The following is an 18,274-nucleotide window of genomic DNA, read 5'->3' as shown; positions in this document are numbered from 1 at the left end:
AAGGCATAGGGTGTGAAAGCATCCATTGACGTAGGCTGGCTTGCTGATCTTGTCCAGACAGATGGAGCACTGGTCATCTGCTGCTGCTTCCCCCACCCCTGCCTGCTGTAGCTGACTGGTGGCACCTGCCTCAACAGAGCTGCTCTGCTCTGGGTCCCCCTCAGCACCCGAAGCTGTGCCCTGTCAACAGAGATGTTCAGAGCTTTCCTACTGCTAGGAGCAGAAAAGCAAGGTAAGACCCAGAAAACCATGGGAGAGGAGAGGTGAGGAGTTCCTGAAGGGTCTCCTTGCATGCTGAAAAGCAGCAGCAGAAGCAGCCCTGTGGAACAGCTAGCCCTAGAGGCTGGCCCCCCCCCCCGCCCCCCCCCCCCCCCTGCCGGCTCGGGAGGCTCCGGGGCTGCTCCGCGGGTCCCGTCGCTCGCTGAGGGCTCCTTGTTAAACCTTCCTCCCGCAACCTAATTTTAGGTACCACCTGCTGACCGGTGCTTGATTCCAAAGCTGAATTAATCTCCCCACTAAAAAAAAACAAACCAAAAACAAAACCGCGTCGGCCGAAATCGGCAGGTTCTCCTGCGGGTCGCGATGGTTTTTCTTCTTAGACGTCTCTTGTTTTTAACGCTCTGCGGTTCCGTGAGAGGGGCAGCGGGGCTGCTGCTGAGCTCAGGTACCAGAGATCCCTCCTCCTGCCTCTGGCAGCCGATTTTGCTTCCCTTTCTGGCTGCAGGAGCAGTGCAGTTCGCCGAGACTCTCCTCGCTGCCCGAGACAGTTCCTGGCTCGGCGCCCTGGTGAAGCCAATCCCTTCCCGAGAGTCTTATCTCCTCCCTGCACCTTGTGGGCAGCCAGGCTGATTCCGGCTCAAATAGCTAGAAGGTGCTTTTTCAGGTGTTTTCTACCTCTTCCAAAGCTTTGGGAGGAAAAAAAAAATATGTAAAAAATACAGCAAATTGTATTTTCCTGCTCCATGAAGTTCAGTTCTACACTTTTTTCTTCCCCTGCTGCCTCATTCAGTTAGTGAACAGTCATTCCAGGAAATATATTCCCTGAAATTCTGTGGGAGATGCTGAGTTTAAGGAGTTTTCAGTGTCTATCTAGTGCCAGTTCATGCAGTGTCTGATCACAGTTCTAGCCAATGGACCTTAACTGCTGCTTGGAATTATTAAAATACAAAAACTAGAGCTGATATCCTAATTTTTTTTCACTTGCATTCCTTCCATTCAGTTTATACAGCAGACTAAGGGGTTTTTTTGTAACTATAGTCTGAAGTATAGCATAAAATGCACCTTTTGGTTTGGAATGTGTATTGCCCCTTCCTGGTAGGTGTGTGTTCTCAGGCAATGAGCAAAAGTTCTCAATTTGATTGTTATTTGCAAGCTATTAAAAACTTGCAGACGACTTTGTTGCAACTTGGTCTGATCACCTTAATCTTCTTTTGTTCTCTCTTCTTTGCAATGACCTTAATTAAGATACACAGCCCGGAGCCAGTGATGCCAAGTGTTTTGGCCAGTTGTACTAAGCACCTTGAGAACAACAGGAAACCCTTTTTCAGTGGAAGGATTATTGGTTGGGCATTCAGAGGCAAAGTCAAAGGTCTCTTCTGTGTCTGCAGGCACCTTGTGAAATACACCTATGGTAGAACTACAGCCCTTAACATCTCAGCAGCTTTTTGCTTATCAGGTGCTATGACACTGAAGCTCTCTTTACTCTCTGTAGTATTTACCTTGGAACTTAAATTCCTGTGGGACTTAAATTTCTCATCAGGCTTTAGTCATGCTGTAGCTTTAGACTCAGTGTCAGGTTTCCTACTGCATTATTCCTATTAACTTTGGAGATGAAGGTAACACTTAACTTGTTTGGCTTTGTCCTCTCTGGGATGAAGCTTTGTCTGTGAGGTTTTTTAAGTCTCTGTGTTTTGATTTCACTTCTTTCTTCATACAAGAATTTTCTTATCTGGGTTTATAGCCTGTCAGTGGAAGCATCCCTGAATTATTTCTTTGCTTCTGCATGATTTTAAAATTGGTAATTTCTGAGATCAATAATTAACTCTTGATATTGTGTTAGTCTTCTGTCAATGCCAGCTACCTGGACTAGATTGTGGAGTCTTGGAGAAAGGGTAGTGTGATGATTTTTAAAGAAACACAATAGTTGAGTTTGGAAGGAACCTCTGGAGATCATTTCTGACCAGAGAAGCGACAGGTAGAGCAGGTCGATCAGAACTGTGTCCAGTTAGGTTTTGAATACAGCCAAAGATGCAGGCTCCACAGTCTCTTCAGGCAGCCTGTTTCAGAGTTTGATCCCTCTTACAATGAAGAAGGTGTTTTTTTTCTTTTGCTTTGAATTAAATTTTCTGTATTTCAATTTGTTCTCATTGCCTTTCATCCTTTTCTTGGGCACCACTGGGAAGAGCCTCTCCCATGGGGTAAGTTCCTCCTGAGCCTCTCCTGACCAAACAATTCCATCACCCTCAGCCTCTCACTGTGTGCAGGAATCTCTCAGCACTTCTCTGGGCTTGTTCCAGTGGGTCTGTCTTGTTCTGTGGAGCCCAGAACTGGGTATGATGCTCCAGATATTTCACAGCTGATGAGGGGAACAATCACCTCCCTCTACCTGCTGGCAACATTCTTCCTAATGTGTTTCCTTGCTTACACTGAGGGGGAGACCCAAAATAATAGAACTTCTAAGGATCATCTCCTTGAACATTGTCTCTCTCTAGTTCCATGGTGGTGCTTCCAGGGTATGGAATCATACTGTTTGGATGTGGCTGGTTTGCCTCACAGGATGCTAAAGTATGCTGTGGGAGGTAATTTCTGCTGGGGGAGGTAGTTTCTGCTTGGGAAATGCAGCAGCACCAAAGGATGATCCATGAACCTGGAGGTGCATTGAAGTAAATGTCAGAAGCCCTTGAGTCAGCCTGGAGTTCCATTTTTAAGGCAATTATTTAGTACATCAGATCACTTGCCTGTAGTTCCCTTTTCTGAGTGTGGTTTGTGAAAGCCATGGTGCTGATTTACAGTTCTTGTTTCAGCTGGTATCTCAACTTTTTTCCTCATTTCCCCAAAACACTACAGGTCAGGCATTTTGTTACCAGCTGGTTTGACTTGCCCTACCTACCTCCCTAACATGTGACTTGTTAGATCAGTCACTTCAAGTTTTATTTTTGGAAATTTCTGCCCAGGGACGTTAAGATAGTGTTGTTTTCTTCACAAGTTGAGGACTGACTCAGGTTTCCCCCCCTCCCCTTTCCTTGCATGGGCTGTATCGTCACAGCTGATAAGTTATCTAAAACCAATTTTTATTGCAGTTAACTTATAACTAATCATCCAGGTCCTATGCAGGTTTTTTCTCATCTGTTAGGCAAGGAAGTGTACGATGAGATTCTTGTAGCTTCCTCTATCCCCCAGGTTTTTTTGCCACTCAGCCTATTCCTAATTCTTCCATCAAATTCCATAAAATAATTGGTGAATGTCTAATCACAGGAGCTGCTCTGGACTTATTTGTTAACATTAAACCATGCAGGTTTTTTTGTTGTTATGCTTCTAAGTCAGTTAAGTCTTTCAAATTGTAAACGTATCAATCCAAGCTAACCTGATAAAGCCAATTTAAAATTGCTGCTTTTGTGTGCAGGATTGCATTGCTTTCATCAGGTAAATTAACACAGACTCATCTGCTTGTATTGGTAAGGTCCTGTTAATAGGCCAGGTGTTAATTGAAGCCTTTATAATTGTTGTTTACAATGTCTGTCGTTCATCACTGTCAAAGAGTAGTTAAAATTTGCATAGATATCCCCATCAGTGCATGTGTCTTCCTGAAGCTGTTTTGTTGTCCACTATATAATGCCTGTTTTCTGAGGGGAGAGGGCACAACCTTTTCCAGTCCCTAATCAGTCTCATTTACAGATATTTTTGTGGAGAGAATTGTGGCTTAAAAGTTGCAGAGTTTGCTTGTCCTCTCCTTCCTCAACTGGAGTTAATCTGTCTCAATCCTTGGGTATGAGACCTCTGCCAGCAGCATAAACCTCTGTTGACAGATCTGTGCTGTTTCAGGAGTATCCTTGCACTGAAAAAAAAGGATTGTCACCTCTTTGAGCATCAACTGGGTTTTGCATCTAGGCAATATCAGCTTTAGAGAGTCTTGGGCACTTTTTTTTTTCCTTTTCTCACCTTTCCTCTTATTACTCCTCTGAAACAGACTTTTTGCATATACTGGTCTGTGGAGCCATAGCCAAACACAGCACCTTTAAAGAAAAACAGGGCACCCAATTCTGCTAAAATAAACCCTGTTTTGTGTATTCAAAATGTAATTTTCTTTTAAAAATTGTTTTACCTTGAGAAAGTCCTGTCTCTTGGGTCTCCCCAGTAGGCTGGTGGCAACAGGGATTTCTGACTCTAGCTTTGTGTTCATTCCTTCAAATATTTCCACAAAATATGTACACTTTTAAGCCTGTTGTTTTTTATTTATTTCCATTGGGATGGAGGGGAGGAAAACTATGTTTGTACATGTTTTAGTTTTTGTTCTTTTTGTAGGTGCTGGAGAGAACCTGGAGAACACGATGGCTGCCTTTCACCAGTGAGTACAAATAGAATCAATAATGCCTAAATTAGCAGTGTTCTCATGGTGAAGCAATCACTTCCATCCATTGTTTGGGGTACACTGTCCTGTTCCTTTGGATGACATCTGTGGATTGCTAAACATTAATTTAAACAAGAAGGAATTGGGATGCTACAAACTATCATTTCTACTCAGTAACGTGGTAGACTGGTGATTGGAAATAAAACTCCTGAGACCTGATTTCTCCCATGCTAGCTAATAAAACATGAAACAGTGCTGCTTCATGTTTAATGGCAATTACTTCCATTCATGTATTTATCATTACAAAGCTATTTTTGGTCACTAATATCACACACTGTTCTTTCCAGATACACTGGTGTTTCTTAAAAGGTTGTCCTGGTTTGAGCCAGGATGGAGCCATCAGGTCATAGCCTGTGCCAACATGCCAATTAGTATACAAGGCTGGATTTCAGGAAGTCTGAATAAGTTTACTGCTGTTATGGCTTTAAGGAGTTCTCTTAGTTATTGCACAGTATCACAGAATTCACTTCCCTTCTCTATATATAGAAGGTTAATAATTTGTCCTCTGAAATTATTGTGACTGAAATCCTAGTGTTAACTAACTTTTAATGTACCATCTGCAAAGCTATAGAAAAGGGTTGTGTTATGTTTTTCCCTTTCATACACATCCCTTGTTTGCACAATGTGTGAAAGCCTCTTATCTAGGGCTTTAAATTGGAGTTGGTTCTCGAAAACCTTTTAAGCCTCCAACATCTAAGTAGTGAATTCTAACAAGGTTCTTAAAGGCGTTTGAAAAAGAAGCATATCTAAAACTCCAGCTGCCAATGAGCAGTGACTGAATGATGCAGCCTTCTCTTTGTTTTGGTTATATTTTGGGGGGGTTTTCTGATGGGGTTTTTTTGTGTTTTGTTTTGTTTTAATTTCCTTTGTGCTGAGTAGCCTCATCAGTTTGCACATTTCCTTGCAGCCTGACAGTGCCAGCTTTCCCATCCAAGCAGTGCTATTGAAAGTACTGCAGTATTTTCTCTCTCCATGGAAGCTCAGGATTGTTTTCTGTGCTTCTCTCCTGCTGGCCTGCCTTTTTTCAAGTCTGCTGCTACACTTTTTGCAAAGTGCTTCTATTTTTTTTTTTTTTAACCATTTCTTAATTTAAATTTAATATACTGATTTTATATGTGTAAGGCCCCTACAAGGACAGTTACACCGTAACCTATTTTTATTTCACTCCCAGAAGCTGTAGTACTGAGAGTAAGGGCTGTGCTGGGAGTCAGATAGTGTTTTGTGGTAATACAGAGAGCTGTCTGGCTCTCTTTTGACCATTTAATTATTTTATGACTGTAGTCTAACAAATGCACTGAGGACCACTTTTTGAACTCACCACAGCTGACAATAGCAAAATCCAGTTACTTGTTTTTACGTTGTCTTGTCTGAACAATAAAGGCATGTTACTTCTGCAGAAAGCAGAGTCAGAGCAATTACTTTGCATTGAGCAGTAGAAAGCCTTCTGGCTTTCTCTGTGGAGGGTAAAAGCTTGGTCCTTACCATCCTGTCATTCCCATCTCCTCTGGTAAGCTGGCAAAAAGAGCTGGGTAAAAAGCTGGACAGTGTTTAAATTTTTTTGCATGGTAAAATACCTGATAGATTTATTTTTTTTAACCTGTAATCATGTAATACTGTATTTAAATGCTTCTCTTGTGGTTTTAGATTTTAAAATAGTTTCTTTTAAGCTAAAAGAGACACTTGCAGTGTCTTCAAGTATTTGATGATTTTTTATAAAAAAATGTTGTAAGAATTTAATTACAAGTTCAATTGTCTGTAAGAGAGCCATGGACTTTAGCATTGTTTGGACAGGAAGCTGCTGAGTAAACTGTAGATATTTTTCTCATTGTATTTCCTTTTCTTTTATGGACATACTTGGTTTAGAGAGACAGCTTTAAACACTGTAGTTACAGCAATAAAAGTATGTGGTCAAATTAGTATTTACAAACTCTATACATTGTGCTACATTAGGCCTTGCCTCATGGATTTTAATTTCCAAGGTAGGAGTTTTCTTTTATATTTCCTGGTATGCCCTTTTATTTGAAAACAGCTGGAGTTAAACACAAGCAAAGAGTTGTAACATCCCAATTTGCAAATGTGTCTGCTTCACAACTTGAGTTCTGGAGCACTTGGATCTGCAGCTGGGGAACATCTGAAGTCTTCTCTGGAGCAGCATAGATTCGATGTGTTGGTACAGAGCTACAGAGCAAATGGATTTCCAGCTGAAAACACACAGCCCTTTCAGACAGCTTATTTAGGAGTAAACTGCTAGTAAGAGCCTGGCAAATCCTCAAATTTGTTAGCAAGGCAAGTTGTTGCTTTCCTTGTTCCATGCAGCATCCGTCCTCAATTTCTTAAGCAGTAATATTTCTAATAGATTTTGCTGGTTAAATTATAAGATGGGAACTAGATGGGAACATCATCTGCAAATTTGGCACATCTCCTGCTACATGTTTGGAGATGCTTTTTCTCAGGAGGAAAAATTACACAGAACAGGCTGTATATCTTCTATGTGTAATAGGATTTTGTTCCTCTCCTAATTCTTAATTAGTGGCACTGGAAAACAGTTAACAAATTGTTTTTAATTTGACAACCCCCTTCTTGATCGTTATCCCAGCTGGACCAGAAGTTGTGTTAATCACTTAATGAGAGTTTTGTTTTGCTGTTGCATTTCGTTATGTTTTGTCTGTACTTCAGCAGTCAGTAAAGCCCTTTTCTTAAGGAAAAGGCTGTTAGTGAAGTAGCAGAGCTTTTTGTCCAGTATAGACTGGACTCCCAGGTGTTGTGGCTTTGTTTTTAGGTATTGTTGATACTTTCTGCTTTCTTTATTCTTCCTCCTGTGAGCTAAGCTCCCACAGAGTGGATTTGGGATTGGATTAGAGCTTTTTTAAGCAGCAGATTGGAACAGGAATAGCTGTTTTTCTTTGAAAAATACTACTGTGTTTTTTAGTGGTTTTGTTGTTGGTTTAAATTTTAAATTTTTCATTAAAATCATAGAATGGCTTGGGTTTGAAGGGACCTTGAAGACCATCCAGTCCAACCCCCCTGCATGGGCAGGGACACCTCCCACCAGCCCAGGTTGCTCAGAGCTCTATCCAACCTGCCCTTCAACACTGCCAGGGATGGGGCAGCCACAACTTTCCCAGGCAACCTGGGCCAGCATCTCACCAGATGCTAGAATGTTTTATACATTTTAACATTCATTAACATTAATATAAATACAACAATATACATTATAATATATTTTAATATTAGCATTATAATAGAATATTTTAGAAGTTTAGCCTTGTTAGCCAAAAAGCCAAAAGCTTGAGAGCCCCATGGCTAATTTCCTGATCCATCTGTTTCTGATTAACTTAAGTAAAAAAAGACTTGTGTCCCTGTCATTTGCTGTTTGTTTACTACAAAATCAATGACTTTTAAAAATAGAGCTCACTTCTTCCAGTGGTAAATGTGCTAATGCTAATAAACATCACATCCCAAATACTGAAACAGTCCTTTAGCAGCAGGTTTCTCAGGGCCAAGGTACAGGCTGAAATCAACAGCTGAGCTGCTTGATTTCCATGTAAGACAGAGGCAGGTTCCTGAGTCCAGATCCCTTCTCTGATTCATGATACCTTCATTCTTGCATCAGCTTTCCCACTGCAGCAGAGTTATTTGCTTCCTGCTTGGCAGCAAGGTTGTGAGGATTCATTGCATCATAAAGCATCTAAAGTACCTCCATTTGGGTTAGTTTTAATTAAATGACATAAATGTGTTGGATTTGGAGCTGAAGGGAATAGATGTGTGGCTGAAGGCAGACTCTTCCCTTCCAGTGCGGTTAATATAGGGACAGACATGTTGGAGCTGGATTGTCACCTGACAAAAGATGAACAAGTGGTTGTGTCCCATGATGAGAACCTGAAGAGATCAACAGGAGTTGATGTCAACATATCTGACCTCAAATACTCTGTAAGTTGAAGAGAAAATGTTAGTGCAAGGTGAGGTTTCAAAGGGAGCGTGTAGGGTGGCTGGGGTGGGAAGAAGGGTTGTGTGCGTGGGTGGGTGTGTCTAGTATCCAAAATCTAAGGAGGGGGATTCATCTTGTCTTAAAAAAATAATAATTTAAAAATACAACCACTAGGCTCCCTGTGTGGCCAAGGGAGAAGAACCAGCTCGTACCCAGAGGGTGATTAACTGCCCCATAGTAGGATGGATGAGTAACTTTCTGGAGGTGGGCCTCTGTTGCCATACTGATGATAAAGGAAGCTTAGTCACCAACATCCTGGGATGACCCAGTTTTTATCAGGAAAACCAGATGAGTCCCACCTGCACTGGCAGTTTTAAAAGCTTGTTTTAATGAACTGTCTGTCCATCTGGTATTTAAGTGGAATTTTCAGATAGGCTTTGGGAGAGGTTTTGCTTTACTGAGCTACAGGGAACACAAGTCTTAAGAATCGCAAACAATTCAAGTAGAAATGTACAGAGTGCTTCTAAAGCACCTTTTGGGCAGGAAGATTTTGTAAGATGTTATTTCTGTCTTTAGAGAGAACTTTTTATATGGCTCATGAATCATATTTTTTCTGGCTTTTTTGAGAAATGTCATTATTATATCCCTGCATCTGAATTAGTGTTCCATTGCCCTTTATTTTTAAGGAACTTCCACCATATCTCTGCAAGCTGGATGTCACATTTCAGAAAGGTATGTTTTTCTCTTTTGCAGTTTCAATTTACTATCAGTAACTAACTTTCCGTTTTTGTGCTGTGGTAATTTCTTATTTTGGCAAGGGGAGTAGAAAAGAGGATTTGCTTCTATCAGCATCTTGATGAGAGAAGTTTTAAAAGGAAAATATAATTCTAGTTTTAGTAACCAAAACATATTTTTTTAATACCAGCTGCTGGCAGTGACTTAAGTTTAAGAGGTAAGAGGTATCTTTTTCCAAGTAAATTTGTTTGCTTGTCTATTTCTTGGAACTGTTTTCCAGTTCCTCTGTGAGATCTTCAGAGGGTGCTAATTGAGAATTTGTTCAAAAAAATTAAGAGAAGACAGAAGAGAATTTCTTTACAGCTCAACTGTCATTGTGGTCATGCACTCTGGGCTTGAAGTACTACAAGATGTCAGACACTACAGACATTTTCAGAAGGGTGGATATGAAGAGTATTGGCTAATGAATGTATGACTTGAAGTTCAATACCAATATTACTGCAAGGCAGGAAAACCTAGAAAAAGATTAACCCATTTTCTTGTGAAAACTCTTAATTCTTGGGACTGTAATTTGAATAAAGCCTACAGGCTAAAACTGAGAGGGCTTCCACCTAGAAAAGGCTACCAGAGATGATACCAGATGTATTTGAGGGCTTTGTGACTAATTTATGTAGCCTTTCTATATTTGAACTGCCCAACAAGCAAATCTTGTATTAAATGTTTCTGTTCAAAATTGCAAAATACATAAAATGCACCAAGGTGAGCTCCATGACATGTTATTTTACACATATGTATCTTTTGTTTAGGTACAGTAATACAGAGGTGGTGAGAGCCTTCAGTTAATTCCTTAGAGCCACAAGTACCTTCAGACAGTGACACCTGGGGGGTTGCTTCTGTTCCCTTTACTCATTGTGCTTCTGCAGTAAATTTTCCTAGGAGGAAAAGTTTTTCTCATTTGGTCTCATTTCATCTTGATCCCTTTGCATTTGCTAGATGGCAGATGAGCCCATGTTTGCTGTTTCAGGATTTGAACGATGCCTGCCCTGCTACTGTTGCTAAATAATGACTGAATTTAATGAAGTTCAAACCTAAACATGATATATGCTCAGAGCATTTTCATTATGGATGTGAACTTGTCATAATTACAACTATCCAAGTGACGTCATATTTTTGCTGGCTTTTTTAAGCTTAAAAGTGCTGATTCTAGGAACTTTATTTTAAAATAATGAGTGTTCTGACAGCTCAGCTTTTCTCTGTAGTGGATTAAAAATGCTCACAGCAGTGACAACTTGTTTCCCCAGAATGTCACTGTGAGGGAAAAGACAACCGCATCCCACTCCTGAAGGAGGTGTTTGAGGCATTCCCAGAAACTCCTGTCAACATTGACATCAAAGTAAACAACAATGTGTTGATCAAAAAGGTATGTGACCACCTAGGCTGAACTGAGACTCAATGACCTGCAATGATGTTGAAATTTAAAAAAAAAACCAGTTCCTTGGAGTTTCTAGCAGTCTGTGACACTAAACCCTGTGACACTAAACCCCGTGTTCTTAGACTTCTGCGTCCTTCACTTGTCAGATCTTGCTTGATGTATGAGGTAAAGCAGCAGAGAGAGAAGTGATCTTGGCCAAGATACACAACAAACAGCTCTTTACTGACCCTCTGTCCTGGCATGAAGCTGATGCTACACTGCTCAACACCTTTGGTTTTTCCTTCACATGAAGGGTTGTCTTGCAGACTGTTGCCTACCAAAGTATCATAATAAAGTGTCAGTGTAATAACTATTCATTACAGACAGGGCAAGATGCTATTTTGCCATCTAATTCTCTTAAATTCTGTTTTTTGCAGATCTAATGATCTGCCTTTTGTCTGTTGAACTGAACACCCGTTTCTTTCTAATCACACACAATGGTCATAAGATAGGAGAGAGTACAGGAGAACAGATTGTTCTGTAATGACTTAGGTAGCTGAAAAGTAAGAAGTAGAGTTTCAGTTAAATAATTCTGCTTATGATTTTCAACAAGTACATGTTAGGGTTCTGCTGTTGTCCTTTGCAGGTGTCTGAGCTGGTGAGTCAGTACAAGCGAGAGCATTTGACGGTGTGGGGGAATGTCAATTATGAGGTTGTGTCCAAGTGTCTTAAGGAGGTAAGAAAGGATCCACAGAAGCTTTATTCTCCTGAAAAAATGTGCAGAAAAGCAGCTTGTAAATCAAGATCTAGCCCAGCTATGCCAGACTTTCAGGTGTGATGAGAAATTTTGCTCTTAGTTTGTACTCTGCTTACTACACTGTTGCAATAAAACAAGCACAGTTAACACTCCTATACTCTGCAATCAAGTACTTGAGGAATTAGTCATGGTTTATTCTTGTTCTGTAAAATACTGGGTGTTATAATTTTATGCCAGGAACTCCTAGAGCCTGTTTTGCACATCATTCAACAAAAGCAGTTTTTCTAAGGATTGCTTGTTTTGTGTTTCTTTTTATGAAAATAATGGATGTGGCCACTAGCTGACACAAGGTTGTGTTGGTACAAAGCTGTTTTACAGCTGTAGATTCAATTCCTTTTTGTGCTGAGAAATCGTACAATTTGGAATTAAAATTGTGCTTAGTCCAAGGGAGTTATGCACTGGAGTGAAATTGATCTGGTTGAGAGTACAAATATGGTTCTGATTTATTTGTGCAGGACCACACACATTTTTCTACCTGAACTGCAGGTTCATATGTTCATTTTTTGTAGCCCAAATATTCTGGTTCATAAACCAGCATATTTAAAAATACATTGTGAAGGCAGTTGATGAGATACCAAGCAATGACCAGACCTGTGCTAAAGCACAGCTTGTTCTTTGCAGTCATACCAGTCTAAGGCAAAATGCTGCACGTTGTCCTGCAGTCTGGAAAGAGGATGAAGACAGGTATCAAAAGCAGCACTGCAACCAGTGAAACTTGACTTTTTCAGTTCCCAATACCCCTTCAAAGTGTGTAAAACTGTTTTGCTTGGATTGCAGGCTGCAAGAAAGTAGTTTAAATTCAGTTGCAGGCCTGTCATTAACAGTGGCCTGAATTTGAGGTGCAAGTGCTAAACTTTAAACATATGTTGGTGAGTAAATTGAATTGCAACAGACTCAACAATCCACCAAGATCATTTGGAATCTTTCTTTCCCTGTTCCTGCAGAATGCTGACATTCCCATCATCTTCTGTGCCCAACGTGTCCTCCTGCTGCTTGGCCTGTTCTACACTGGCCTGTTGCCATTCATTCCTTTCAAGGAGGAGTTCTTGGAAATTCCCATGCCTTCAATCATCCTCAAGTGAGTTAAGTCTGTTGGTGGGTGCTGCACTGAAATCGTGGTGAAACAGGTGAATGATGATGGCAGCTTGAGCATTGCTTTGGTCAGTATCCTCGGGCTGAGGAGACATTTCTGTTTGGGCACTTTTGTGTATTCCTAAGAGAAAACTACACAGATCCTTTACTCCTCTGTATTTGACCTGTCTGTAGCCAGCTCTGAGTTACTGAATTGCTGGTGTGGGGTGCCTGTGTACATCAGTGTTTGCTGTTTAAGGCATCTCCCCTAAACACCACCCTTGTGCAGCTGCCTTCACAAAGCAGCTTGTGCTGATGCCATCTAGATAGTAATATGTAGCAGTGCTGTACAAATAACCAGTTCTTGCACTGTTCTCCCTCTTTCTTGAGGACAGATTAACCTGATAAAGCCAAAAGGGGCAAGTCAGTAATAGGGTGGGCATGAGATTTCATGTGCTTCTTGTTTCTCACACTTGAGTGAAATGCTGCTGAAAACCCATCTCTGCTGTTTCTCTTACGTGTAGCACATTCCTCTGGTGTAATCCAATTCCAAGTCACTATTTTAGTGACATTACTGCTGTAATTTGAGAAACTGCAAGATTAATTCTTCATGTTCCTTCTGCAAGAACATCTCAAATAATATTTTAATATTTTTCCCTCTTCTTCCTCAACAGGCTGAAAGAACCACAGAAGATGACAAGAAGCCAGAAATTTGTAATCTGGCTAGCTGACACGTAAGGTTTTAATCTTATTAGATTTTTATTTATATATTGGCTATATATTAACAGTTGGCTCAGGCCACAGACTGGCTATTGCTGTAGCTACTTGTGTTTTAGGTTTTTTTCAGTTTCTTCTGGCTTTGTTGTCAGTGCAACATAACTGAAATCCAAATCTTATGCAGGTGTTCCTGTGTGCTGTTATTTTTCATCCACTGAAACACACTGAGGTGCATTCCCAGTGGGCATTATTCCAGTGGAGTCTAGTTTCTGTCATTAAGTGTATTCAGTTAATTAGCATGCAGATAGATTCAGAAAGCAGCTTTCATGTTTCATGGGATTGTGATTGTTTCATAGTGTTGCCAGAGGAGATACTGTCTGGCTCACATGGAACACTTTGCATTTTAGGAATATCTGTGCTTCAGAGGAAACTTAATCATGTGCTTTCAGGGTTTGGATGTGATTGCAATAAGTGTCTTCTGACTCCTCTGTCTGACATCTGCTAGTTTGATTTTTTTGAGTGGTCGGTAGAGCTTTCATGTCATGGTGTGAAGGATAAAATTTGTCCTGATAGGGAAGGGATTGATTCATTGGACATGTTGCAGGGTAGCTGCACAATGAAGGAGGGATCTGATGGATTTGATCTTCAGAAGAGCTGATAAAAATATCCATAACTTAATGCAAATTGCTGGTATCTGTGTTAACCAGTCCTGAGTTGCTTGGAACTAAATACTCCCTAGAGGTTTGTACTCACTTTTTTGGGGTGGAAAATGTTGAATCTCGTGCTCTATGAAAAATTTATTGCAGAACATCAACAGACATGGAAAATTTCATATCATTTCAAGTTTTGAAAGAATCCCTTTCTCCTTTCTGCAGGTTGCTGATGCGGAAGGCACTTTTTGATCACCTCACTGCTCGGGGCATTCAGGTACAGTCTGGTGAAGCTGCAGGAAATGTGATTTTTAGCCTAGTGAGAGTTTGAAGCATCCAGAGATGGCCTTGTGATGGGTTCCTCTTCACCCCAAGATGTCCTGTTGTGTTGTGTTTTGGTTTCTGGGCAATACATTATGCTGTTATATTTGCAGTTCTGTAATTGCAAAGGGGGAATTTTATGCTTTGAAAAAGAATCATTAATTTAAATTCCTTTTAAGATTATTTTTTCCCCCCACTTCAAATGTAAACCTAAACTACTTACCTGTCTGGGGCTCTTCACAAAACAGTATTTTAACTTTTGGAAACATTTGAAGTCTCAGGTAATGAAATTAATGACCCTTTTGGGGAACGAGGGGGAAGAAGTTGGATAGGTTGGTATGCATGTCTTTGGCACCACAGTGTTGTATTTCATCATTGAAAATACATGCACCATCACCTCACTCATAGGAAAGAGTTTAGGTCAAAAGTCACCTTTTGTTTAATTTCAGTATGTCCTGTAATGATTTGTCTCTCTATCCCATATCATAGGTGTATATTTGGGTGCTGAATGAAGAACAAGAATACAAGAGGGCATTTGATCTGGGAGCAACTGGAGTGATGACAGACTATCCAACAAAACTTAAGGAGTTCTTACACAATTATCCAGCATAAAGGAAGAAGACCAAGGAAATTCTTGCAGAATAGATTGTGAACCAAGGATTTTCTTCATTTAAAAAATACTGAGCAGCATATACAGATCATTTTGTTTGAAGGACATAATTGGATGATCTTGTTGTCAATTTGCTACCTACTCTAAAGGTGGTCTATTTATTTAAAAACTTATAATTACATAGTTTACATCTGTAAATAGCTCATTTAGCAACAGAGCACTCCACAAATAGTGGGGAGTAGGAAGAAAGTTGCTAGATAGGAGACCTGTAGATAATAAGCATTAATTTACCTGTCACAAGTGTTCCCAAGAAGCTGTCAAGACATGTCAGTTATTCTAGTTACATTCTAGTGGGCAGAAATGAAGAATTTCTGGAAGTGTTCCTTGTGTGGCAGCTTTTCCTGTGTGGCTTTTAGTTTTCAGGTAACTTGTAGGGCAAAAAAGAAAAACAATGCACAGGGGGAGTAGAAATCAGAATCTGTGGCTCTCCTGATAGTTTAGCCTGTGAAGTGTAGTCAGTAAAGGTAATTTTTTTTTAACTGAAAGTAACTCACTTGCTCAGTGTAGATGTACTCAGTTATTCTTCCTGGTAACAATGGCACCAAGCACCAGTGCAAGGGTCTAGGTTTGCCCCTGATCTACCTGTCAGGCTGCCATGGCATGGCAGTAGTGAGCTTTCCAGAAAGGAATATTGCACTTACTATAGATGACACTTCCTTTGAAATAGTATTTTCACAAAGGAAGCCAATGTTTAGAAGTCTTCTGCACTTTTGTAGTTCAAAGGTCTGTTGGACTGATGAATGGAAAAGGTGTTTTTAGGGTGAGGGACCAGACTGTGTTTGGTCAGGAGTCTGAGGAACAAAACAAGATGCTCCTATTAAATGAATTCACCTCAAGCAGATTTATATACATACTTACAAAAGGATCTAGTGTCAGTCTAGGATGTACTTAAATGTTAGTCTTTTCTCTCTACAAAAGTACATTTCTACATGGATGAGGTGGAAGAAGCTCCTCCTACATTTACGATTTCAGTGAACATGTGCTGAAGGCAGCAAATGAGTTAATGCTGGTTAAGATGGCAGTGGATTCAGTTTCCTCTTAATTTAGTGAGGCTTGTTGCTCATTGAATAGAAGACAATGCAATTTCCTAACTGTTCATAGGAAAAAAGGTTGAAATTATTTATTATTTACTGAGCTTTTTGTTTTCCTTTCAGACCAGTTATGTATGGTCAGATAACTGCTAATAATCAATCCAGTCACAGTTCTTCCTGCTTTCTAGTAGTCACAGAATAGTTACAGAATTGCCTTCATATGCAGATTAGTGGATAAAAAGAAAAATTCCCCCCTTCCTGTCTTAATTTGGTTTACACTAGGTAGTGCTTAGCTCTAGATTGTGTTCATGCAGTGTGGTTTTTTTCAACTCCACTTAATTACTGTGGAATTTCCAACACACAGACCTATCCTACAATGCAAATTTAATTCTGTTCAGACAATACTACCAAACAGCACTCATGCATTAAAACCTTTTTTTGTTTTCAGTCTGGGAAGAGCTATGTTTTAAAATTTCTGGACTTGATCTCTCAAGGGACAGGTGATGACTTAATATCTCTCTTAATTTTTTCCTCATCACTGCATAAATAAAACTGTTTTGCTTTATTCTATGTTGAATGACAGCACAGTTTTAGAAGTGACCAACCTAATTTTTAAGTTTCATTTTAATCTTTCTTTCTAGCAGTGATGTTGGAGACTTTTACCTTCAAAAATGCTCAACACATTTTTCAGAGTCTTCCTACATCTGATGTAGTTTTTAACCTCTCTTTGATATGTCTGCTACTTCATATCTGAGATTTGAATGAGTCCTTTTACATGGGAGGGAAGGGGTTCTGTGCTGGAAAAGCTGCTGAATTTATTCAGTCCTTCTCTTGGGCTAAAGAGAAGAGCTAAAGTTTGATCTCTTGAAGCAGATAATGTTGTGTAGATGAGGCTGTGAATCTGAGCACTAATGCCCAGAGCTTAGGCTGTGGTAACTGTTTGTAGCAAAATAATATGGGAATTGAGGTAACTGTAGAATGTTTGTTTTATCAAACCACTGTTTTGAATATTCCAGAACTTGCTGTGTGATTTTTAAACCACTTGTACAGAAAAGCATTTGTTGAGAACTTGCACAGCTGTCCAGGAGGATGTTCAGTTAATCTCTCTCTCCAAGGAGAGATTCTTTTCAGGTACTTTTATCTAAATATTGTTCAACACTTACTGTGTTTTCAATTCTATTGCAAAATATTTAATCTATGAAGGATGATGCATGTATTTCATGCACTTTTAATTTGCAGAAAGTCTTGTGGACCTCTAGCTCCAAATGTAGGAACTGATGTTTTTCTTGTAAAGAAAGATTCATGCTTTTGAAATGTGACACATTAAAACATCCTTGCTCATAAAAAGATCTAAATACTTATTGTGACTTTGCCTGAAAGCATCATTTCTGAGATGATGGTATGAGTCTTCTACCTGCTTGCTTTTGGATAAGACTTAGGCAAAAACCTGTGGGTGATCAAGGAGAGATCAATGTGTTATGGAGTACAGAAAAACTTTTACAGCTGACAAGTATCTGCTTCTGAATTGGGGCCAGCAAACTAGTGTGTTTTGAGTATCTTCTTGTTAACAGGTACCTCATTTGTAGCAACTTTCTGTGCGGTGTTGCCCTGTGTTGGGTCAAAGTTTACTATAAATACATAAATACAGAGCTTTCTTTTTATGGCAGTAAGCAGGTTAATGTTTCCTCTGGTCCTAGAGAAAAATGTTCAGCTTTCCTACTGGATTCCCATTAAATTACATTAAATACTAGGTTATAAGGTCAAGTGTAATTTTTAAAGCCTTAAGGCTTTGTATTAGGCAAGTAAGGTGGAGTTTTGTGTGGAACAGTATTTAGTAATTTTGAAAGGATTTTGGCAGGCTGATGTGAGGATTTCCCCAGTTGCTCTGGGCAGTGTTTTATTACTTACTACACATTCCAAAGGGTTAGTAAACTGGAATAGGGAATTGGGGAGTATTAGTGGATATTCACGTGTCTCTAACACAGAATGTGTTTGTCTGTGCTCACTTCAGGTTGTGTAGCCTGTGCTAAATCTCCAGTACTAAGTCTTGATACCTAAACAGAATATTCAGAAGAACTTAACACAGTTTATCCAAAACAAGAGGGCTTGGGGGTATGTCACAGTTCGACTCAGGTCCGACAACAATGCTCTCGATCCCCTCTCCCTCCCACCCAGGTAGGGAAGGAGAGAGAGAAAAAGAGAGAGACTTGGCCGGATTGAAAACTAAACTGCACAGCTTTAATTAAAACACTAATGAATCATAAAAGAAAATATATACAATTATATACAGATATAT

At 39.9% G+C, this 18,274-nt stretch overlaps 1 protein-coding gene across 1 annotated transcript; it reads left to right on the top strand.

The window, feature by feature from the left end:
• Positions 1-4,527: 4,527 nt before the first annotated feature.
• GDPD1 (glycerophosphodiester phosphodiesterase domain containing 1) lies at positions 4,528-15,093 on the top strand. Its single transcript, XM_010009068.1, has 9 exons — positions 4,528-4,564; positions 8,422-8,557; positions 9,242-9,287; positions 10,592-10,710; positions 11,348-11,437; positions 12,463-12,596; positions 13,264-13,323; positions 14,182-14,233; positions 14,767-15,093. Exons 1-9 carry the CDS (start codon positions 4,548-4,550, stop codon positions 14,887-14,889), a joined length of 777 nt encoding a protein of 258 aa, XP_010007370.1. The 5' UTR covers positions 4,528-4,547; the 3' UTR covers positions 14,890-15,093.
• Positions 15,094-18,274: the final 3,181 nt, after the last annotated feature.

The sequence above is a fragment of the Chaetura pelagica genome, unplaced genomic scaffold, assembly GCF_000747805.2.
Source record: "Chaetura pelagica isolate M959 unplaced genomic scaffold, ChaPel_1.0 scaffold72, whole genome shotgun sequence".
Classification (NCBI taxonomy): Eukaryota; Metazoa; Chordata; class Aves; order Apodiformes; family Apodidae; genus Chaetura; species Chaetura pelagica.
The sequence above is the reverse complement of the archived record's forward strand: the minus strand, read 5'-3'. Positions and strand labels throughout refer to the sequence as shown.